At 39.9% G+C, this 24694-nt stretch overlaps 1 protein-coding gene across 3 annotated transcripts in view; it reads left to right on the top strand.

The window, feature by feature from the left end:
• LOC148413249 (mitogen-activated protein kinase kinase kinase 7-like) overlaps positions 1-24694 on the top strand; it is a 78245-nt gene continuing 53551 nt past the window's right edge. The window contains exons 1-5 of one of the 3 annotated variants that reach the window (XM_088433245.1): positions 1-167; positions 4857-4967; positions 5091-5156; positions 6866-6911; positions 10876-11014. In XM_088433245.1, coding sequence (XP_088289371.1) covers positions 6878-6911; positions 10876-11014 — 173 coding nt within the window. In that variant the 5' untranslated portion in view covers positions 1-167; positions 4857-4967; positions 5091-5156; positions 6866-6877. Of the gene's footprint in view, positions 168-214; positions 505-4856; positions 4968-5090; positions 5157-6865; positions 6912-10875; positions 11015-24694 lie in introns of those variants that run through there. The other 2 variants (XM_088433243.1, XM_088433244.1) reach the window with 2 other exon arrangements.

Genomic DNA, 24694 nt, shown 5'->3' with positions numbered 1-24694 from the left:
ATTCGCCCAGCCTCCGCTGCTCATAGAGATCAATTGCGTCTTTTCAGCTAAACAAACGGTTTAAATATTTTACAAATGTCTTTTTTTTTGACATTGTAGCTGGTAGCCCGTATTATGAAGGAGGCACAAAGGCAACTTTGGTGTTTAGACAACGTTTTGGCTGAGAGGTATTGATCGCGAAAGTCCGAATCTGTCAATATCTTGCCAACATTACTTAAGTAGGAAACTACTGCTAGAGCTAAAGATGGCGCTAACGTGGCATAATACAGCTCAAGCTAACCAGAAGAAGAAGTTACGTACAATGCATTACAGTTACTTCCTGGAGTTACCAAAAGCCCAACGAAAACATCCCATCGGCCATAATAACCCAACGACTCCAAAGCGGTTTTACTTTTCGACACCGTCAACCTTAGTTTAGAGTGTTGCTGCGCCCCTGTCATGGTGGATCCTTCAGCTGGTAACCAGTTTGAAGACATTCAGTATGAAGACATCCAAGTTGAAGTGGTAACGTTAAACGTTTGTTTTAAAAGAAGTGTCACCGTAGTTACAGATCAACTAGCTCCCGATTCCAGATGAGGCTCTTTTAGGAACATCTCTATGTGTCCTGACTGCGGATTTGGCACAAGCCACAAGGGGATTGTTGAACTGCCTAAACCAGGGATCGGCAACCCAAAAAGCGTCATAGGCCTATTGGACAAAAAAAAAAAATGTCTGGAGCCGCAAAAAAATTAAAAGCCTTCTAATGAAGGCAATACATTCTGTATGTATCTATAATAGCTATATTAGCCTGTTATCAAAATGATTAACCCTTAAATGCACAAGTGACTAAACCCTACACTCTTCCACAAGTGGGTCAAAAATTACCCATATTAGAGTCAGTGCATTTTTATGCCATTTTTGTCATTTTGGTTAAGAATAATCACTTGTATAATATTTAGTATATATTTGGGACCACACAAGAATGATTGCATGTTTGAAGTATCTTTATTTTTAATTTTTAAAATGATTGAAAATGAAAATTACCCAGAATAGCAATAAAAAAATGTGAACATCCATTGTGTGTGCGTGTGCATGGGTGTGTGTCTGTGTATGCTTGTGTGTAACTGTCCAGTCATCGACAGTTCCTCTCTCGTTTCCCTTTTTTAACCTTCTTGTCTCATCACTGTATGCAGTTCAGACAAATGAGTTGTTTCTGGCTCTGATCATTTATATAACATATATACAGTATATATATAACTTATAAAACTTTACTTATGCATCTTAGGGTTAAGTTAACTACAAAAACATAATGAGGCTTCATGATAAAATGTTTATTTTTCCTGCAGTGCATCCTGTCGAAAATGACGCACCACATGACTACTCTGTTGTGCGATGTCGTCTCAAGTTTAAATTCATTACAATGTTACTGAATTATGTTTCATTGCTTTGTTGAAATGAAATAAAGCAGATTTTTGAAGTTTTTATTTATGAGCATTCGAAAAAACAACAAAATGGAACGTGCATAACATGTCCCTTATCTGGGCAATAGAGTGCAATAAAATGCTGCCTGCATTTATAAAAGTAAAACATCAGCCACATATCTGCATAAACGTGCAGTCTGTTCAATATCGATCACACCTTGAGTTGTTGATTGGTGATGTTGCCTGCCATTTTAATCGTTCTTTCCTTCACTGTCTTGGCGGAGAAAGGCTTTTTTTTGTATTATCCCGGTTTTGTTTATGAAGTCTGTAAATAGGTGTTCTGATATGTTGATGAATGATTCCATGTAGTCACCATCTGTGAAAGGTTTGCCACGTTTTATTATCTCCCGGGTTGCAACGAAACTTGCAGCAGTCATTAAGTTTGAGATGCAATCCACTTCTTAAATATATTTTTGCGCTCCTCTAATTTCTGCAGAAGTAATGCAATCGCACTTTTTCTCTCATTGCCAACTGGGTACTTGGCTGCAAATGTAGAATGCCTTCCCTGAATATGTCGTTCCACATTGCACTTTTTGTTATTTGACAACTTCTCATTACAGAGCAAACATTCAAGCAATGCAAATTATTCGGTCCAAGAAATGTTGAATCGTCTGTTCTCCTCAGTTATTTTTCTCTTTTTCCCTTTGGGATCCATGGCTCATAGCCACCGGTTTGTTTACAACGGCCACTTGCCTTGCATTCCGCCCTGCTAGTAGAAACGCGTGTCGCAGGCTATGGCGTAATTCTTCGTTGACAGAAATGTTGAAATGTAATATTTATTCTACACATTTTTACAGCATTGGAAAACGTTAAGAATGTTTTTGTCATGTTTGTCCCCCTACAGAAACCATATTAAAACGAAAAAAATATTTCTCTCCCCCATCGTTTTCCATTTTCAGACATTTTTTACAAAGCTCCAGGGAGACATTAGGACAGCGCTAAAGAGCCGCATGCGGCTCAAGAGCCGCGGGTTGCTGAACCCTGGCCTAAATGGTCGTTCGTCAATAAATAAGGGAATAAGGCAGTTCCTTTACAACTCCTTAGTGCAATGAATTAACATTGTAAAAAAAAAAAAAAGGATGATAATAAGTGTCAAGAGAGGGAATTGAACCTGTGAAGTAGAGAATCAAGCCCTAACGAGCCAAAGTGCGGAAGCGTCCATGACTACACTACTTCCTGACAAGGATCACATTTCACAAAATACAGTACATGCCCGAACGTCCTCAATTCACGTGAATTTAAATTCACTTACTCTACCCCCTTGTCTCAGACAAATAAATTATGTCAAAAAGACTCATTATAGGTTCAATCTCGACGACTGGGTATCCTGTACGTTTCCCAGGTTTACCTCCCAACACACATGATTCAAATGATAAACTCAATAGAATCTTAAAATTCACTTATGTAAGTTAAAATTAAAAAAAACCCAAACAATTGGCATATTCTGATCACAAATAAAAAAATAAAAACAATGCATTGATATATTGAACATTCATATGCAAGTTAAATTGAAATAAAATGTATCTACACATATTAATTACTGTAAGTACATGGCATATGTTCAAAAGTGTAGGGAGAAGTTCACAACCAATCTAGCCCTACCCCCTTCTTTATAAAAGAAAAAACTGTATGATTCAGTAAATGTAAATAAACAACAACTAAGAGAAATTGCATGAGACATTATGTCCTGCCAACTTTTATAAACAATATAAAAAATGAGAGGACATACCTTTGTTTTACTCATCTGTCATCCATTATATGTTGCCACTTATCCCCGGGCACCAGGTAGGCCCCAAGGATCACATGAGTAGCCCGCAGGGCTGTTCTGCAAATAGCTCACAAGTGATTGAACACATAGCATTCGTGTGTGATAGCACCATTCACTATCTCTCAATTCTCGCCGCAGCACGGAGCGTGTCACATGGACTTCTTTTGGAAACAATCTATTGGCATTGATTTTAATATTATTTTTATTATTATTGCATAGTCTCATTTAATAGAACTACCCTATATTTTGTACTTTATTGATATAAGGCCACCTTCTCCCACCCAAGTCGGTGTGATGCAATCTTGTTTGCGCTTTCCGGGTGAACACAACAAGCAAATCTAATTGGAGCGCAGTAGTCAATCAAATGCACACATATTCTTGACGTGTGTGCAGAACTGAGTGTGCAGAGGAGGCACAACTTGAGCGAGTGAGCACTAGATGTTTAGCGAAAAGAAGGAAAGTGAGCAAAACTTTTTTTTTCTGCTCAAAATTTATCATTGCTCGCTCAAACTCTTATTGCGCACTCAATACTTTTTTCTGTGCTCAAAATGTATTTTCGCTCACTCAAAATCTTTCATTGCTCGCTCGAGATTTTGGCACAAATATAATTCCATATTACTGGTGGTACAGGGACTGAACAGCCCGTATCAGGGCATCCAGTACTCCATACTCTCAAAGCACCCCAACTCCCAGAGGGATATGGTGGGATGCCTTCTCTAATTCCACAAAGCACACGTAGACTGGTTGGGTGCACTCCTATTCACCATAGAAGATCCTGCCGTGGATATAGAACTTGTCCACTGTTTCACAGCTGGGACAAAATCCACAATGCTCCTTCTGAATCCAAGTTTCGACTTCCTGATGGACCTTCATCCCTAGCACCTCAGAATTGAGGATTAAGAAACATGGACTGATACAGAAAAAAGGCAAATCTTTCTATAAAAACTTAAAATAAGGAAACGATCAAGGTCCTTGTATGGAAGTAATTTATGAACAGTTAACTAGCAAGCTAAACACTAAAGCTGCATCATTTAACAACGTATCAGTGATCATACAGATGCACCAGTTACCCTAGCGTACGCTCGCCAACATTATCACAGATTGGTCACCAAATCAAAGAGGAAAAAACGTTCAGATGATCAAGAGTTTGAGTTCCTACTCTGCATATTTCACCAGGAAGCACTGTGTTGGAAAAACTGTTGCAGCTTAACCACGTCGTGAAGCTCATTAACTTTATTCAAGCAAGGGGACTTCACCTTTTCACCAATTAATTCATTTTCTGTTTATCAATAAGTACATGAAACAAAGCGCTCATTGTGCTTATTTAAAAAATAAAAATAAAAAATCACAGGAATAACGCCCCGCTCAGAGACAAACATTGTGTATGTCCAATCAAATTGCCCCCCTGTCATCCAATCAGCAGTAATTCCACACTTTGCCCCGTTAGTAGAGCTTTGTATTACCCCCCCCCCCAAAAAAAAAAATAAAATAAAAATATGGTTATCTATAATCACCAAAATTAGAAAAAAATTAGAAAAAAAAATCTTCAAAGTTTTGAAAAGTTTTTTTTTTTTTTCCGGTATCTTACTTTCTCGAAGCACCTGAGCATGTTCTTGTTTTCCCTACAGGCTGTTGGCAGGGGTACGTTTGGAGTTGTCTTCAAAGCTGTATGGAAAGGGAAGGATGTGGCAATCAAGACTATTGAGAGTGACAGTGAAAGAAAAGCCTTCCTTGTTGAGGTACTTCGAGTCTTTAAACTGATCCAGCCTGGAATTCATGCCAAATGAATTCAGTTAATTATTTAGATGAATACTTTAGAGAAACGTAATCATTTTCAATCTGCCATCTTTTTCTTCATTCAGCTTCGCCAGCTCTCAAGAGTGAATCACCCAAACATTGTTAAGCTATATGGATCTTGTGATAATCCTGTAAGTATGTAACGCTCATTTCCTTGTTTGAAAAAAAAAAAAATCACATGTATTTATTCACAACAGAGAATTCTTGAGTTCCTTAATTTCCACGGTTAGTATGTCTTGAAATAGTGTCACAATGAATAAAAAAAAAAAACCCCCCCCCCCCCCCCCATGGATCTGATTGGTTCTCAAATTTCAGTCAGGTTGGACCGTTATTTGTATCAGCGAAAGAAAAAGATACATAGAACTTGTCTCACATTTTAAGTTGAATGTTTGTTAGGTTTATTTGATTTGGGGGAAGAGGTATTTTAATGAATAAATAAAGACTAGGTTCTTTTAATCTTTTTTAAGTTTATAGAATTGAAAAAAAAATCAAAGTGAAATCTTGAAGTCTGTTTGCTGATACATGAGTCAATGATTTTTTTTTAAGAGTTTTTTCATAATTTAATTTTAAACACAAAAAAGACTGCAAAAAATGCTCACACGCGTGACTGTCAGGTATCACACAGAACCGGCAAAGTCGGCCAGAAATAAAGACTGAAAAAAATGCTCACACAGGTAACTGTCAGGTGTCACACAGAGCTGGCAAAATCAGCCAGAGTGGCCAGCCAACCAGCACTTTATCCGAAGTTAGTGATTTAGCTGGTGTTGGGTCACAGGTAGAGGAGCTCCAGCAGGAAATCCCGCTCACCAACGTGTCTTGCGTCGTCCCTGGGACCTTTTCCTGGTTGGACATGCAGGGAATACTTCACCAGGGAGGCGTTGAGGGGGCATTTTAAACAGAGGCCCAAACTATATTTGCAAGCTCCTCTCAACATGGAGGAGCACCAGCTCGTCTCCAAGTCCCTCCTCGGTGACAGAGCTTCTCACTCTATCTTTAAGGAAGAGCCCTGACAACATGCAAAATAAACTCATTTTGGCTGCTTGTATCCTGGATCTTGTTCTTTCATACAACCTGTATCAAGGGCTTTCGTACTCCTGAAACATTTCAACAGAGTTCCCCGAGGGACACTGCTGAATGCCTTCTCAAAGTCCACAAAACACATATGAACTAGTTCAGTGATCACCCATGCACCCTCAAGGACACCACTGAGGGTGTAGAGCCGGTCTGTGTTTTCCACAAACAGGATGAAAATCACACTGCTTCTCTAGAAACCTTGACTCCCAACCCATTTCACCACATAAAGCACAGGTGTCAAACTCAAGGCCCGGGTGCCAAATCTGGCCCGCCACGTCATTTTATGTGGCCCGTGAAAGCAAATCATGTAAGTTTCCATGACCCTTGCTAATCTCTGTTCCAAAACCTTAGCTTGTCGTGTATAATGGTAAATAAGGTTGAGATTTTTTTGGTTTGTTCTGTTACAGTAATGTAAACAATAAATGAACAAACTAGGCTGCTTTACTTCGGATTTGAAAACAACTAAGCCATCAATTTGTTGTGCACAGTAATAATACTATGAGACAATTTAAAATCGACTTGGTTTCCTCAACATATCGGCCCAATGAAGGAAGTTCTCGCTACAACATGGCCCGCGACAAAAATGAGTTTGACACCTCTGACATAAAGCATTGTCTGTCATCTATCGGCACTGAATCTTTACTCGGCTTTAAGTGCAACTTGCCTTACCGTTTGATTCTATAACACTTCGATTCTAACTACTTAAAACAATAATTCTTTTACAATTGATTACTCAACATTAAAGTGATGTGATTTTGTTTTTCAGGTCTGCTTGGTCATGGAATATGCAGAATGTGGCTCTTTATACAACCGTAAGTCGATATATGAGTCAATTTATGTCTAGTAAAGTTGTTCTTGGATACTGCTTTGAGTAACATTAATTTGCTAATAATTGAAGTTATGCTCATGAGTTTACAAACAGACAAGTGACAGACAGTTTCAAATCTGTAATCTTCTAATTAACCCATATTTGATTTTGATGTGTGCTTTGCGTCATTATCATGCTGGAAGTTGTTCTTCATCTAAAGTTTTTTTTGCAGAATCCAGAAGTTTTTTTTTTGTTCATGCTACCAAGTGAACATCATCAGGGATTTGTCAATGTTCGTTCAAGTTTCATCCAAGCAAATGTTTGCTCAACATTCTGAAGACAAAATCCAAAATGCAAAATCTAAATTAACTTACGAACACATACTACTGACAGGTTGATTGTTGTTTTCTTTCAAACATTTTCTACATATCCTTTTTACAGTTGGGTTGCTTGAGCTGTTATGAAGACAATTTAGAGCTGGGCAATTTTAATAAAAAAACAAAAACAATCCTACCGCAAATTTTCTTTCCCCCTTAGAACAGCTGAAAATAATATCACGACTCTTATCTCATTCACTGCCATTGACAAGTATAGTCAGCTTGTCAGTTCTCAACAGAGATAAGTGGGGCGGGGGGTATATAATTCTATTCCACTAAATGTTTAATATGCAAACAACTTTACTGATGCACAGCCACCCGTTGATGACAGCAATGTCCCATTTTTTGATATGAGCTCATGTAATCATCACAATTTGAGTTTTTTTTACTGCTAATTATAAAATAACGGTATGAGGCAGAAATGACAGTCTCTGATTTCATTTAGTAGATTTGGTGTATAGATAATAATCCGTTTTTGTAATTAACCATATTACCGTTTTTGTAATTTTGTGAGCTGTCACCCGAATTAATCCATGAAATTTCTGTGAAATAGTGAAACTGTTTATACTTGAGAGTATGGGAGTATCAAACAGTCAAAATAGGCAGCAAGCCAACGCGTATGCAACCAGGGATAACTGAAGCATGAAAATGCTGCAGTTTGAATTTAGACAATGTGTCAATAACGTAATGCAGTGAGCAACACTCTCATAACTCACTTTAACCTCAAAGTGATTGCCAATCGGCAGGGACATCATTGTTTGTTCTGCGCTTCAGTTACAGTTTCATGATGTGAAACGCATATGTGTACACGAGGCATGGGCTGAAAACCAGGTTGATGTTTTACTGCGAATTCAATGTTTCAATAATTATTAATACTGTCTATAACTGCAACAAGCACTTTTTTTTGTTTGTTTTTGTTTTTTCTCAATCTTGCGATGATTGGTTGTTTGCAGTGTTAATTCAACAAGCCACCTCTTAGAAAATAATAAGATTCACATTTATCTTTTATTTTTATACATTCTCCGTAGGACTGTGCAAAAAAATGATGTGCTTAAGAATTCTCATTTACTACGATTGAAATGTATTTTAAACGACACTTAATCGCTAATTAAAGGTAAAATTCAAGTATGCTTCCTGTCAGCTTCCCTACTTTGTTGGGGGGGGCACTGTGCCATTACGTCACTATGTAGCCTGTTCAGGAAAGTAAAGCCTGCACGGCAGGACTCCCAAAAACAAACAGTGGAAGAATGTCGACCGCCCAGTTCTCATTGAAATCAGTTTTGTCATGTTTTGCAGTCTTGTGACGCAAGAAAGCCACAGGGCCACGAAAATAACAACTTTTCTCTCTGCTAATAAAACATTGAGTTTTGCCGTCACGGTTCTAGTGATTGTGTAATCATTAAAATTTGCTCTTCCCTATCACAGGCCCCAATCACTTTGAAGCCATGATAAATGTTTCTTCCCCCTTCCGACTAAATAGCTTCTATTAATAGATTATACGAATAGATTTTAGGCCGTCAACGATGATGGCACGACTATCCTCACCCTCTTGCACGTGAACTAACATTCGTACGGAACAGAAAGCGAACACTCCGTATTCAGCACAACACAAAACTGCGGCATGTCCTCAAAACCAAAAAAAAAATTCTAAACATCCATCCGTCCTTCCTTCCATTTTCTAGAGCCGCTGCAAAATTCAAATTTCCTCATGAACAGATATTATTAATATACACATTGAATGAAAATACTGTCTGCACGAAATAATATGTTACAATTATGCGTGATTATGCTCCTGATATGCTCAGAGATGAACAAACCTTAAATATTGCTTGCCACAAATGTGCTGAGAAATGTGAGTATTTTTCATTTGGGCAACTGTTTTTCGACAATATTTTGGTATTGCAATTTCCCGTGAAATGACAGTGTTATCTTGTTCTACCATCTTTTTCATCTCATTTTGCACATTAAAGCTATACAATTCATAGCTTGCTTCAAAGAGTTGTTGTTGTCCTCATGTTATTTTTGTAGAAAAAAGTTGTTGACGTTCCTTTTAAAACTTGGTGAATGTAAAACAAAACAAAAAGACAGTTTCCCTGTGTTATTCTGTTTTACAAAGCAAACTTAATGAGACTGATGATTCTTTGCGTATCTATAGATTGAAGCAGAAATCATTTTTATTAGAATCAGATAATTTTGAATCGGCTGATTCAGAGCCCTAAATATGAATCAAATCAAATGGTGAGACAGTCAATTATTCCCAACCCTTCTTCTCAGCACACATGCTTAATCCCTTCGGACCTGAGCTTCATGCTGGAAAACATGATGCGTTCGTTTGTCAAAACCAAGAAATACGATTAATTTTTTGATGATGTCACCGACTTCTGGAAGGTGATTGGATGAAGCTTTAACAATCAAAATGAAGTTCTGATGATTACCACACGCTCCAGTGTTCATTTTTGATCAAAAACACACATTTATGCTCATACTAGTCAAACAAACTTACTTCATGTATCATTCTAAGGGTTACAGGTGATAACGGCTATGTTGAAAATATACCAAATAATGTTAAAGAATTATTCGTCAAAGTCTAGTTAGTGTGCCCCCCAGTGGACATTCAACAGTTCAACGGTTCGGTGATATGGTAGTATTACTAGTATTGTACTTGCAGAGTTGACATAACAGGCCGCCTCTGTAATTTAATGGCACTCACAGATTTTTATGTATATATTTTTTTTAAACCTTCTTTACATATATAGAGGTTAAGAAGGAGGTCTTTGACCTAAAAATAGCTTACCGGCAAAGGGGCACTGTGACTTGCTAATAACAATTGAAAACCAAGAAGAATGTTAAGTTTATTCATTTATTTGTAATATACACAGTCCATATTTCTTTTTTTTGTGATTTGAACTTTATTGGATTTTACCATATTTTAACAAAAACTACAAATAGTACAGATGTGTATAAGCATGGTATAAGGAAAGAGTTGCTACATGAACCATAAAAGTTGTAGGAGTCCTTCTGCAAACATATCACCCAAAAGAAAAAAAAACACACATAAAAAGAATAATAATAATAATACATAAAGTAATAATTAAAACAAAAAAACAAAAAAAATCACAGTCCATATTTCTTAATGTACCAACAGTTCAATATTTTGTTTAAAAATAAAATAGATTGTGCTCAATGGGAAAAAAAAGTATAAGTGTAATTCTAACACTGTGATACCGTGATATTTTTGCTCAAAGTTATCATACTGTCAGAATCTGATATTGGGCCATGCCCTGTGTACACTAGTTCAAGTATTTTGGTCAGCTACTGTTTTTTTGTGTATGTGACGCGAACGCTGATCAGTTGATGATGTCTACCACGCATCATAAGTACCAGCTGTGCATTAGTGTACCACTTGCACGCACCTCTGGATAAAGTGATATTGTAAAAAAAATGGGCAATTATTCATTTGTCTCAGTTTTTCATATTGTGAAATGACCTATTAACAATGGTGTGTAGGCTTTTTGTATTACCAGTGTAAATGTACAGAAGCACCATGAGCACCTTTTATAGAAATGCACATCTGTCTCTTGTTACTTCCAGTCCTGCACAGTGCTGACCCACAGGCCCCCTACACAGCCTCCCATGCTATGAGCTGGTGTTTGCAGTGTGCCCTGGGGGTTGCTTATCTGCATGCCATGAAACCAAAGGCATTAATTCACAGAGATCTCAAACCACCAAAGTAAGGTTAAAGATTATGCACAATGTTAATCACAGTAATTCTTACTCTTTCATCAGCAGTGTTTCCCATTTTCCTGTAGATTACCGTATTTTCCGCACTATAAGGCGCACCCTCAATTAATGACTTATTTTTAAACCTTTTCCATGTATAAGGCACACCGGATTAAAAGGCTTACCCTCAATCAATGACATATTTTAAAACTTTTTCAATCACAATATAGTAATACTCATAGTAAAAACAATAAGAACTCAAATATTAACCAAACTCTCAATAGTATAATAACTCAGTGTGAATATGACCAACCTTGTTCAACTGTAAACACACAAAAGAAACAGGTAAAGCTTACTTTATCAGTTCATTCCCCATGTACGAATCTCCATCTCAATATTGATCCATATACAAGGCGCACCTGATTATCAGGCGCACCACCAGCTTTTTAAAAAAAATTAAGGCTTTTAGGTGCGCCTTATAGTGCGGAAAATATGGTAGTATAAATTGCGAACCAAACCTATCCCTTAGTTTGAAAATAGCATTGTGACAAACCAATTTTTTAACAAATCAGAAAATTATGCTGATGTATAGTGATAATCCACTGCAATTGAGAGGCAACCAGTTCAGGGTGTCCCCCGCTTCCTGGCCCAAGTGAGCTGGGATAAGCGTCAGTGCAACTTTTTTCTCATGATCTGAGCCCTGGGGCTCATAGTCCAGAGCGGCTTATCTGCAGTTTTTGTTGTTGTTGTTGTTGTTGTTGTTTGTTTGTTTTTGCCACCAGGCGCCAATACACTGGTAAAGCAAATGTGTATATTTGTTCAAGGTGGCAATTTATGGTAACAACTATGAAAGAACTAAAAGGTGTGAAGCAATGGCTGTGCTCAATAAGATAAATATCAAAGTCAAAAATGTAATATTAAAAGTATAAAATTATGTATAAATTGAACAAGATCTTGAAAAAAGTGACTTGTAAAATGTCACATATGATGTATTTATATCAGTGGCGGTCCGTGACTTACACATGTACACCATTACTGGGCTACACAGGCTATTTTACACAGCTTTTAAACGTCAATAAACCCGCATCAGCCATTAGAACTTCTCATGATACGTGATGCTGTCAAAACCTAAAAAAAAAAATAATTTAAAATAAATATCCACAAAATTTTATGAAGTCCAAATTACAAATCGCAGTTTATTATGGACTTGGACTTTGGTAAATGGACTTTCACTTATATAGCGCTTTTCTACCTTAGGTACTCAAAGCGCTTTACACTAACTAGTCATTTACCTACTGATGACGCAGCATCAGGAGCAACTGGGGGTTCAGTGTCTTGCTCAAGGACACTTAGACATGGTCTTGATGGTCGGGGGATCGAACCCACGGCCTTTCGGCTGGGAGACGACCACTCTACCACTAAGCCATGCCGCCCCGGCTATAAGAAGACCATCATTTTATTTCTTTACTATTAATTGAATATGAATGAAATAAAATAACACAAACCTACTAAATATGAAACAATAAATAAAGAAAAGGCTTGCACTCACCAAAACAAACGGCGATCACAATCTCTCTCAGTCTTTTCGATATCTTCTGATTTTACTTGACCTCTTCATGCTCTCTTTCTTTTAGCACTGAGATGTACAGTGTGTCCACTTGGGTGTTCCCAAAAGTTTTTTAAAAGTACCTTGCCGCATTGAGGAGCTCTCTTTATCTTCAAACTGAGATGTACAATACTGTATATCCACTCGGGTTTCCCAAGAAGTTTTAAAAGCACCATAGCGCGTGTCCAGCCGTGCTTTGGTGTCTTGCTGCCTTGGTTAAACAATTGAAGTTTGCAAATCCAGTTTAGCTCCAAAAGGTATTCCCAGCAGAACTATTTGCCATTGTTAGCTCACGCCCTTAGCTAATACAGTAGCTACGCTACGCCTCTAGCCAAAGCCAACACCGCGTAGCTTGCTTGTTGAGCATTGCACTGCCTTCCTGCAGTGAGTATCCATTCACATCATGTTCAATGTGAGGCCTCTAGATGGGATCTTATGACTCAATTTGTTATTACAGTTGTCTATTAAGTTATACGGGCCGCTCATGTTGCAGGTACCAGGACGCCCCTGGACCAACAGATATATGTATATTTTCCTGTAAACAGGTTACAACTGTTAGAGAAATGGAGACAGCGAAATGCACACTGTTGTTTTCGCCGAATCTCCGGGAATTCTTTATTCACATTGGTTATGAAAAATTCACAATTATTCAATAAACTTTCAAATACAAGAACTATTCTGTCATCATCACTTATCTGTAACACTATTCCAAAAATCCGTTTTTGGTCTTTACTTGTTTTATATAAAGATACTAAAAGCATCACAAGGAAATGCATTAAATGCACCATGGTGTTGAACCATTTATTTTTTGTGTATGAAATACTTAGATGGGTGTAGCCAGTACCCAAAACATTGCCCAAAGTCACAAACACGTGACGGAACAACGGCAGCATATGGAAGACGCCATGTTACCGAGCCCACAGTAAACACAGCTACCCCAACTCTTTCCTTTCTACAAGCTAAATTGACTTATGAACTCGACACCAAAATACACACAAACGTAAACGTAAACAAGAAATTTAGTGAGACTGGGTCTCAAAAGAACAAATAAAAAGACACATTCACAATACTGAAACCAAATACAGTGGGCCCCCGTGTTACGAACTTAATCTGTTCAGCGGCTACGCTCGTAACTCGAACTGCTCATATGACGGGCAATCCAAACCTATGTTAATTAGTGAATGCATGCAACGCGTGCAAAAACCTTAGGTAAAAACATCACGACTTTATACATATATTAAAAATTCGTAACATAATCTACTGTACAGTTAAGTTAAATACCATAAATATACAAAGGAAAATTGACATTTACCTTTGGGGCGACGTGATTTGAGCTGGGTGGAGGCGGGGGGGAGCAGAGACCAACCCGCAGAATTTATTGATTTATTTTCTTAAACGGGAACTTTTCTCAAACTAGAACATATCACCGGCGATTTCCTTGTCTTTAATCCATAATAGAAGAAGCCTCTCCATTTTGTTGTCGACCGAGGTCCGTCCCCCGGCAAGGAAAGTCTTGCCCTTAGAAGATTGCCGAGCGGTTACGGCCATACTCACGAGCAAGGTTAACTATGCGTGCGCCTCCTTCATATTTTTTTTATTATCTCCTACTTCGTTTCTATTGTCACCATCCTCTTACTTCTTCCTTTGCTGCCACTAGCAATTTTAGCAGCCACGTCTAACAGATAAAGTTTGCAAAGTCTTCACAACACACCGACCAGCTGTGCCATCAAGCTAGATCCATGTTTTTCAACCGCCGTGTGCGCCGCGGCACAGATATTGTCAGTTGTGCCGCGGGAAATTATCCCCCCGGTTCGCTGTATACATTTACGGCATTGACTGTGCCGCGGACAGCACCCTCAAGGCTTTAAATGTGACGCGGTGATCAAAAGGTTGGGAAACACTGAGCTAGATGAAGGCGTTCGGCCAAGCATATCGGCATTTTTGTGATTGACGTGACGCCGGCCAATAGTATATCCGCATCTCCGTGAGTGAGACCGGGACTGTGACCTTAATCGACCAATAGCATATCGGCATCTCCGTGACTGACTCCGTGACTGACACCGTGACTGAGATAGTGACTGTGACATTGTAAGAGCAATAGCGTTCAGCGTTGCCGTTACAAGCGTGATCATTTAATTTCGTTGATGCAGCAAAGCGAAAATAATTGTACGAACATATTGACCAGCATGTCTGATTGTTCGTATGACGAAAGGTTTGTACGTAAGAGGGGGACAAAAAACGCCGCGGTCCACGCTCGTAAGTCAAAAAGTTCGTAAGAGGGGGAGTTCGTAAACCGGGGGCCCACTGTAAAACAATCACACTAATGTGATGACGCTTTAGTGGGCATCACACTCACATATCCATCTGTGCTTGCGCAGAGGCCCCCAACCGTTGAAGCGAATGGCCTAGTGCCCCCGGGAGCAGGCAGTTTACAAATAGCCTGGCGACACAAGTTAACTGAATTCGAATTGGCTAAATTCTCCAACAACACTAGAAGGAGCGTAACCAAATGGATATAATATGACACAAAAAGAACAGAATATGGAGAATAATTTAAAAAAAAAAATCTATTTCAATTAGTCAATTTATTTTAAATTCATTTTTACTATATATATATATATATATATATATATATATATATATATATATATATATATATATATAATGATTTTCTCTCTCTAGAGACAGATTCAAGCAACACAAAAAATATATTAGTGATCACAGATCATTTCACCAAGTATGCACTTGCAATTCCGACTACAAACCAAAAAGCCCATACAGTTGCCAAGTGCTTACGGGAAAATTTCATTTCACAGTATGGATTTCCGGAGAAACTGCATAGTGAACAAGGTCCAGACTTTAGGCTCACACCATAAAATAACTTTACCAAACTGCTGGAATTCAAAAGGTCCGAACGACACAATATCACCCAAGAGGGAATCCAGTCGAACGATTTAATAGAAATGTCCTCAACATGGTTGTCACATTAGAAAACTGCAAAAAGACTCACTGGCATGATCATGTCCGTCCCTTGGTACATGCCTATAATTGTACAAAAAAATAAGTAATTGGATTTGACCCATATGAACTTCGGCCGACAACCTAGACTGCCAGTGGAGCTAGCCTTTGGATTGCCAGTTGACCTCTTGTCAGTTTCCCACTCACAGTATGTACGTGATCTTAAGTCATACCTTGAGTCAAGCTACAATATCACAACGGAAATGGCAAAGAAGACTGCAGAATGAAAAAAGAACAGATTAGACAGAAAAAATGTTAATTCAACACTTGAGAAAAGCGATAGAGTTCTTGTCAGAAGTGTCCATCTCAGAGGGAAATAAATTAGCTGACAGATGGGAGTCAGATGTATATATTTGTGGTAACACAGTCAAATGATATCCCTGTTTATGTTGTTCGACCTGAGTGCAAAGAAAGTCCTCTAAGAACCCTCTATCGTGACTTGCTGTTGCCGTGCAATTTTCTTCCAGTCATCATAGAGAAAGAACCACCAAAAAATTCAAATTCAAAAATTCAAAAGCCCTCCGGAAATGACTGAAAACCTTTTTTTGACAACCGAGGATGAGAACCTACCTGTGATAGGGACGGCAGGTGAAACCCTACCGCAGAGGTGTCAAACTCATTTTTGTCGCGGGCCATTTTGTAGCGAGAACTTCCTTCATTGGGCCGATATGTTGAGGAAACCAAGTCGATTTTAAATTGTCTCATAGTATTATTACTGTACACAACAAATTGATGGCTTAGTTGTTTTCAAATCAGAAGTAAAGCAGCCTAGTTTGTTCATTTATTGTTTACATTACTGTAACAGAACAAACCAAAAAAATCTCAACCTTATTTTTCATTATACACGACAAGCTAAAGTTTTGGAACAGAGATTAGCAAGGGTCATGGAAACTTACATGATTTGCTTTCACGGGCCACATAAAATGACGTGGCGGGCCGGATTTGGCCCCCGGGCCTTGAGTTTGACACCTGTGCCCTACTGGATCAAAACACAGCAACCCCTGCTGTGACAAATCCACCAAACATGACACTATCTTCTGGATGCGACCCCAGTGAGTCAACACTGACTGACACTTTGCCTGACCAAGGAGAAGTTAAGGAAGCGACTTTGGCTACTGTGCCTCCTGAGACACACCGATCCCGAAACACAACTACCGATTCCAACAATACCGATACCGGTGATAGCCTTAGACCAGACATGTCCAAAGTCTGGCCCGGGGGCCAAATGCAGCCCGTGGTCAATTTCCATCCGGCTCACATAAAATCAATAACATCTGGCCCGCATGGAGATTTAATGCATTGGGCAGCAGCGCTGTTACCTGTGTGTGCTAAATGCTCCCATCTACAGTATAGGCTCAATTAGGAACAGCAAATTAGTATATGAGTCATTGACTGAGCCCCTAATTTTCTAAAATGGTGACAATCAACAAAAGGAGGAAAGTTGAGCTGCAGTGAGACGCAGTGAGCTGCGGTCAGCACCAGCACCTTTATATTGCCAACTAATACTGACAGCTGGATAAGGACAAGTTACCGAGAGATTCGAGCATTTGGTAAGAACATGCTAAGCTTGTTCGGTTCGACGTATTTGTGTGAGAAGACATTCTCGTTTATGAACTTAAATAGGAGCCGTGTGAGGACACGGCTATCTGACTCTCACTTACAAGACATCGTGCGCATCCATACTACTGCCATAGAGCCACACCTGGCCTTTGTCCTTCACTCCAGATCTCAGTTTCACCCATCACACTCATCGGACAAGTCATTTTCATTTATGATAAGTCTGCAAACGTTTTTTTTAAAGTTTTCACTCCAGAATAATAACCATTTAAATATCCAATCAACATTTATAGTTACTAATGTCATATTTTAAATGTGTCCTGCACTTGTTGATATGACTATTGTTCATTTCTCTGTTATTGTGTTTAAAAATTCTATAAACATTGAATTGCCATGGTGAGATGTTTTTTTTTGTTTCAAATGTAATTTGCACCCAAGAGTACAATTACTTCTGTTCAACTGTTACAAAAAAGTTAGTGTTAAAAAAGTGAAGTTAAGTGAATATTCAATTTCAATATTTAATGTCAATTCAATTTTGATACGCATGTTTCAAATGAACCAAAATACATGCTTAAGATAGCTGAAATTAAAATAAAAAAACAAATGCGAAACACAGAATGGTTCGATGAAATGTATTTAAATTAATTGCTGTTATATGTAAAGAACACCCGCCAAGGTTGGCCACCCTACATTTTTAACACACCAAATCTGGCCCCCTTTTCAAAACGTTTGGACACCCCTGCCTTAGATGATCAACTAGACACAGGAAACGTGTTGAGAGACTGACTTACCATGAATTGGGCAACCCATTAATTAATACAGTTCAGTCTTTGTTTCAAGGGCTCACCATGGCGGTCGTCGATGCTTTAACTACTCCTGGACAACCAAGAGTAGAAGTTGTGTACTAATGTACGAGGGCATACATTAGGACAGGATGGGAGGATGTAACCCCAGTAAAATATAAATATATGTATATTCCGCCGAACCTTGAACTTGCCCAGTAGCTTCCTTGAACCTGCCTGACAACAGAGGCGCTACACAATCATAAACTTGGAACCCGAATGGTGCGCAACATTGGGTATTAATGGCAAATAAAACTTGAGCTGTCTCACAAAGAAAAATTAAAAAAAAATTACTTTGAGCGTATTGAATGTGACTGCTCACAACCGGCAACAAATATATAAATTACGGATATAAACACAAGAACATTTTACGAATTTACAAAGAGGAGTTTTCTGACAGTTTTTACCTTGTTCCCAAAATGTTGGTGCATCGTATATACAGTATACACAGGCGCATCTCTTATTTGGGGAGTTACTGTCTGAAAAACTGCACAAATTCTATCTTTCTGCATAAATATTTTATGTTATGCCCTGTGGATTATATTCCAGTGCTGCCTATCCTCTGCCAAAAAATGTTATTTTGCTCATTTTTTGCAGCTGCAGCTTATATACCGGTGTGAGTTCTAGTTAAAGTAAATAGAACAAATAGAAATAGAATATGTACTAAAAAGTTTTGGTTTGTCACTGATGGAACCCCATTTTGCACAGTTAAAGTGCAACTACTTTCACAGTAACAACGTTTGCTAGCATAAGTTGGGGATGTCAGTTTTTGTGCTGGGTTTCGAAGCCATGGTTTCATGATCTGAAATGCATACTGTCCACATTCTTGCTCAGCAGAGATTAGGGCTGCATAATTAATCAAATTTGAATTGCGATCACGATATTGGCTGCCAAGATTAATTAGATGATCCTGGGCGATATTAACATTTAAAAACATGTCAAATCAAGCACTTTGTCATCCTACCACCAGCAGGCAAACGCAACGTTAAGACTTCATTAAGCTCAAGAAATAGCAAGCGAGTAAATCCTGCAGCAGCAAGGCTTGGTTTTTGCGAGCGCCGCACCGTTCCCCGCGTCAAATGACGTCATTTTGGCAATTCAGCCCCTCCGTGCGGTGTCCTCTCGGGCTAGATTTTCGTACCTTGCCGAATTCCTTTAGTGTGCGGAAAACATTGCAGACGAACTATTGCTTATGGAAGTTCGCCGGTACAAATACTTGATGCGGCTGAAAAAGACTACCGTGCCCTCAATACCGTAAACAACTCCTGGCGAGCATGCACACTGGGGAGAGGTGAAGAATCTATTAAAAAAAAGCTTGGAAAAATTGGAATGAATTAGGTTTGAAATTACCGAAAATGTCATTTGGACAACTAATTGATTAAAATCTGCTTAAGTAAATAACATGCTTGGTTCCAAGTAGGCTTCATTTTTGTCATTGGTTTGTATTTCTTTTGGTTTGTCTTGGGTGATTTTTTAAAAATTTTTTTAATTCTATTTATTTATTTTAGTTTATTATTATTGTTCGGATATTTTTGTTTGCCCTCCGAAAGGGCGAGCCAGGGAGCACACGGGGGACATAACTTTATTTTTTTTGATAACAAAGACACACAGGTCATAAACCTGAATGGAGGGGGAAATCAAAGCAATGTCACATTAACACCGCATTCAATAAACTAATAAAATATCTATGTATACAAGTACAGTGGGCCCCCGGTTTACGAACTCCCTCTCTTACGAACTTTTCGATTTACAAGCGTGGACCGCGGCGTTTTTTGTCCCCCCTTACGCACAAACCTTTTGTCTTACGAACAATCCGACATGCCGGTCAATGCGTTCGTACAATTATTTTCGCTTTGCTGCATCAACGAAATCAAATGTTCACGCTTGTCACGGTAACGCTGAACGCTATTGCTCTTACAATGTCACAGTCATTGTCTCAGTCACGGTGTCAGTCACGGAGATGCCGATATGCTATTGGTCGATTAAGGTCACAGTCCCTGTCTTACGGAGATGTGGATATGCTATTGGCCGGCGTCACGTCAATCACAGAAATGCCGATATTCTATTGGCCGAACGCCTTTATCTAGCTTGATGGCACAGCTGGTCGGGATGGAAGGAAGGAGAGAAAATGAGTGAAAAACGGAAGGAAAGAATGTTGTGAAGACTTTGCAAACTTTATCTGTTCAACATAGCTACTAAAATTGCAAGTGGCGGTAAAGGAAGAAGTAAGAGGATGATGACGATAGAAACCAAGCAGGAGATAATAAAAAAATATGAAGGAGGCGCACGCATAGTTAACCTTGCTCGTGAGTATGGCCGTAACCGCTCGGCAATCTTCTAAGGGCAAGACTTTCCTTGCCGGGGAACGGACCTCACTCGACAACAAAATGGAGAGGCTTCTTCTATTATGTATTAAAGAGAAGGAAATCGCTGGTGATATGTTCTAGTTTGAGAAAAGTTCTTGTTTAAGAAAATAAATCAATAAATTCTGCGGGTTGGTGTCTGCTCCCCCCCACCTCCACCCAGCTCAAGTCACGTCGCCCCAAAGGTAAATGTCAATTTTCCTTTGTATATTTATGGTATTTAATTTAACTGTACAGTAGATTATGTTACTAATTTTTAATATATGTATAAAGTCGTGATGTTTTTACCTAAGGTTTTTGCACGCGTTGCACGCATTCACTAATTAACATTGGTTTGAATTGCCCGTCATACAAGCAATTCGAGTTACGAGCGTAGCCGTTGAACGGATTAAGTTCATAACACGGGGGCCCACTGTATAGTCCAACTAATCTAACGCAAATAAGCTCAATGGTCCTTGTGGCAAAAACAAACAATTCACAGACACTCGTGCTGCAATTGTGTAAAATAACAAATGCGGTACTAAACGGCCAATCGCGTATTTGAGTGCCATTAGCTTGCATCGAGTAATTAATAAAAGCTTTCTTATCGTCACCTTCCAACGAGCTGTGTGCCCCTGCTTGATGGCTCAGTGACAGCAAGTGACAAATGACAGATGACAAATGACAGAATACCTGTCACTTGTATCCTTCACCACGCGCATGCGCACACATCGTCACGCTTTTTTTAATTTTTTTTTTTTTTACACAAAGCACTTTGAGAAATGATTGTTTCTTCAGTCAATAATCCAAATATCTTTACACCTCCCACTTGGCCGACTGATCAACGAATCAAGGAGGGCACAATGTTTTGAAATGCCCCACACAGTTGTCCACATCTTGGACGCTCTAATCTAAGGAGGTAGGCTCCACCACCTTTTCTCCTACTGAGTGTAGGTTTACCCTTAAAGCACTCAGTTGCCTCACAGGGTAACTCGCGAGCTAAATCAGAAGCCCCAGAAAATCATTAAGTCTTTGAGTAACCATGTTGAGGATTTAGCATTATTCCAGTAGATCTTGACCAATTGACTTCGTGTTGGTCCTCAATAGGGATTAAGACTACCAGCCTCCGTACATTTCTGTGGATGGTGATTGTCGCGGGTACATGTGAACGCTTTTCCTGGGCTCTGGATACAGTGGGAGCAGGATGACTCATGCAAGTTCTTATGTCTGCGTCTCAGATAACTCCTTTCTTGTCTGGATATGTTACAACAACACGCCCGAGCCGTAACTGTTCCCTTAGAGCATTTTGGTCTGCTAAACCAACAACTTTGATGTTTTTCTCTGTTCTGTGCCACTTGTGTCGGATAAACTAGTTAGGTCCTGCTAGTTCACTCCACCTTTTCCAAAACACCAGTGAGAACAGCTCTCAGTCTTCGCCATGGACGGGTTTCCAAGTCACTCCCATGTAAGTCTCCTCCTTGTCCAGTGTGGTCAAGAATAAGAGAATCAGGGGTTAGGTATTCCACTATTTCTTCTTGCTCTTGTGCTCTGGCATCAATAGGTCGTTTGTTGGTCAAATTGGCTGCAGAATATAGAAGAGTATGGAACTCCCCCCAGGTGTAGAGGCCAGTTGTGCCACAGAGCGCTGATGGCTCTTTTGATAAGCTTGACAGCTGCCTCTGCTGGCCCGTTTCTATGCGGAGCATCAGCAGGGTGGAAGTCACTCTGCCACTCTGTTCCATTTCTGGCAGCCATGTCCTCTACAGACACCTTTTGTAAACAAGCCAGGTGCCTGTGTAACTTCCTGAGAGCATCTCTGGCACCCACAAAGTTGGTGCCCCTGTCAGACCATAACTTTTTAGGGTGCCCCCTCAGAGCAGTGAACCGGGCATATACTTGAAGAAAACTTTCAGAAGGGTGGTTATCTAAACCAGTGGTCCCCAACCTTATGATCACCATCGACCGGCCAACGCCGGACTGGGGGGGAGGGTGTTGGCTGCTCTAAAAACCACATCATCCTTCTCACTATGTATGTAGTATCAACAGCGGCCAGAGGCGGCGCCAAAAAAACAAAGATCAAGCACAAACGTATGAACTGGAATTATGCTACGGGCACACCGAACGCGAAAATTCGCATCGCTGCGCTCATTCGCGGGGCTTTCTGTCACTGTTGTACTTTTTGTCCACTTTTTCGTCGCACAAGGAGAGGGGAGGGGAGTGGAGCAAGCTTGCTGTGCACTTTAGGGTAGATCTGGAAAGAAGTGCATTGCTGAGAACTTTCACTTTTCTGAGATGTGACAGAGCCAATATTTTCACCGACAGCACCTTTATTCTTTTTTTTTTTTACACTGCGTGTCCCTCGCTTTGCGGCAATCCTAGCCTGCCAAAAAATAAAAGTTTCAATGTCGCAATCAAGTGGCCGAGTCCGTGCTAAATATTGTGCTGACAATGCTGCACTATCGTTAGCTTAGCACAGTAACTACGGTTTGAAGGAATCTAGAAAAAGCTTCTTGCCTTAAACTAGTTCCTAGCGTGTTCATTTTTGTTGAAAGATCACCCATACCACAACATAGTGAAACAATTGATTTAATCCAGACAGAGTGGGAAAAAGTACATGAGGCCTCGGGCCAGTCCTGCCACAGGTCGGAGCAGAAAATGGCAACGTTTCACCTTCAACATTCAGTTCTTATACCCTTTTCGGGCATGTAGTCCCAGTGTGGAATTCATGTGTGTGTGTGTGTGTGTGTGTGTGTGTGTGTGTGTGTGTGTGTGTGTGTGTGTGTGTGTGCGTGCGTGCACGTGCGTGCGTGCGTGCACGTGCGTGCGTGTCGGTGTGTGCGTGTGTGCGTGCGTGGGGATGGTGTCTTCAAAAGTCTTTGTTCTGCCGGCCATTCTTTGAAGCGGGAGGAAGTCTGAGCACCATAAACCCTGACTGATATCTTCTCTTGAAGGCCACACCTAGCCTTTTGCCCCTTGGTGGAATGTTGGTCGGGGGATGTCATCTGTTCCTTTTGGAGGTGCCGACTTGTCTTTATTTCTCCTGGGCCAAGACTATATCTGCTTTATACTGACATTACGTCGTCTCAATCTTTATTAGAATAACACAGTTCCATGTACACACTATTTTATAGATATATTGAATTTGAAAAATATGAATTTCCTTCAATCCCCCAATTGATCTCTAATTATTAGGTCACACACCAAAAGGATATATCCACATGGCAACAGTGCCATAGCCAGGAGGACAGCCAGCTGCCTCCACATGAATTGAGTCAGGATCCAGCGACACGAGACGACACGCCCAATCGGGTTCCTGTCCCCGAAAGCCACGTGCATGATCCTGAGAACAAACGGCTGAAGCAAGAAACAATACAACAACCACCCTGCGACAGCTCACCCAAAACTATCAAAACGGTGGTTCCCCAAGTGACAACAAAGCCCTTCCATCCGCCCAAAACGATGACATGACAGAATGGAAGAGGTCGTTGTCCACCCTGGACATAGGTTTCAACTTAACAGACATTGCTTACACAAGAGGCTAAATTTGGTCATGATGAAGATTGATCAACTTTGCATTCCATTGGGTGTGGTTTCAACCAATATACTTTCAAACCCTGCTGTTATCTAGCTGCAAGCTTTGTTGGGACCTGCGGGGGATGCCGATTGCATCTAAATTGGTGGGGTCGTCCGCTGCACCCCATCCGCTGCACCTCCTACATCAAAGCCTGCAATCGCACGTCGGCTCCGGGGGAGCCAGGACCACCAGTGGCTTTAGGAAGGCTGTAAAACACTCATGTTGAAGCACCAAACACAAAATGCAGAGAAGCACTGAAAACGTTACATGAACATAATTCAATTGCAGGAACACTACTCCATAATATCCCTGGACAGCGTACCCCCTTTTGTTAAATTGTTAAACAAACAATTGAACACCCTCAAAAAATACATAAACAACCCCACAAAGCAGTCTTCAGGAATAAAGAATGAACGGAAAAAGAAAATGAGAGAAGAACATATAAAAACAGAACAGCAAAAAATAAAAATAATCCATAAAAAAATAATTCTCAAAGGGGGCAGGACATGTCTTTGACACGTGGTACCACCTGTACCCCGTTGAGCCCAGCTGAACCTCGTAAGAGGTCCATGCACCAACCAATGAAAGTTCCGGCGCATGTGCCCCCCTCCCACACTGGCAAATGCACAATGCAAAGAGAAGAGACCAGTGACGACAGCTGCTCCCAGTAGGGTCTATACCAGGCATGTCCAAACCCAGTCCTCGAGGGCCGCCTATCCGGCATGTTTTGGAGGTTTCTGTCCTCCTAACA

This window comes from Hippichthys cyanospilos, chromosome 14, assembly GCF_059441005.1.
Source record: "Hippichthys cyanospilos isolate Australia breed blue-spotted pipefish chromosome 14, RoL_Hcya_1.0, whole genome shotgun sequence".
In the NCBI taxonomy this organism is placed as follows: domain Eukaryota; kingdom Metazoa; phylum Chordata; class Actinopteri; order Syngnathiformes; family Syngnathidae; genus Hippichthys; species Hippichthys cyanospilos.
This window is presented reverse-complemented; position numbering and strand designations above follow the sequence as displayed.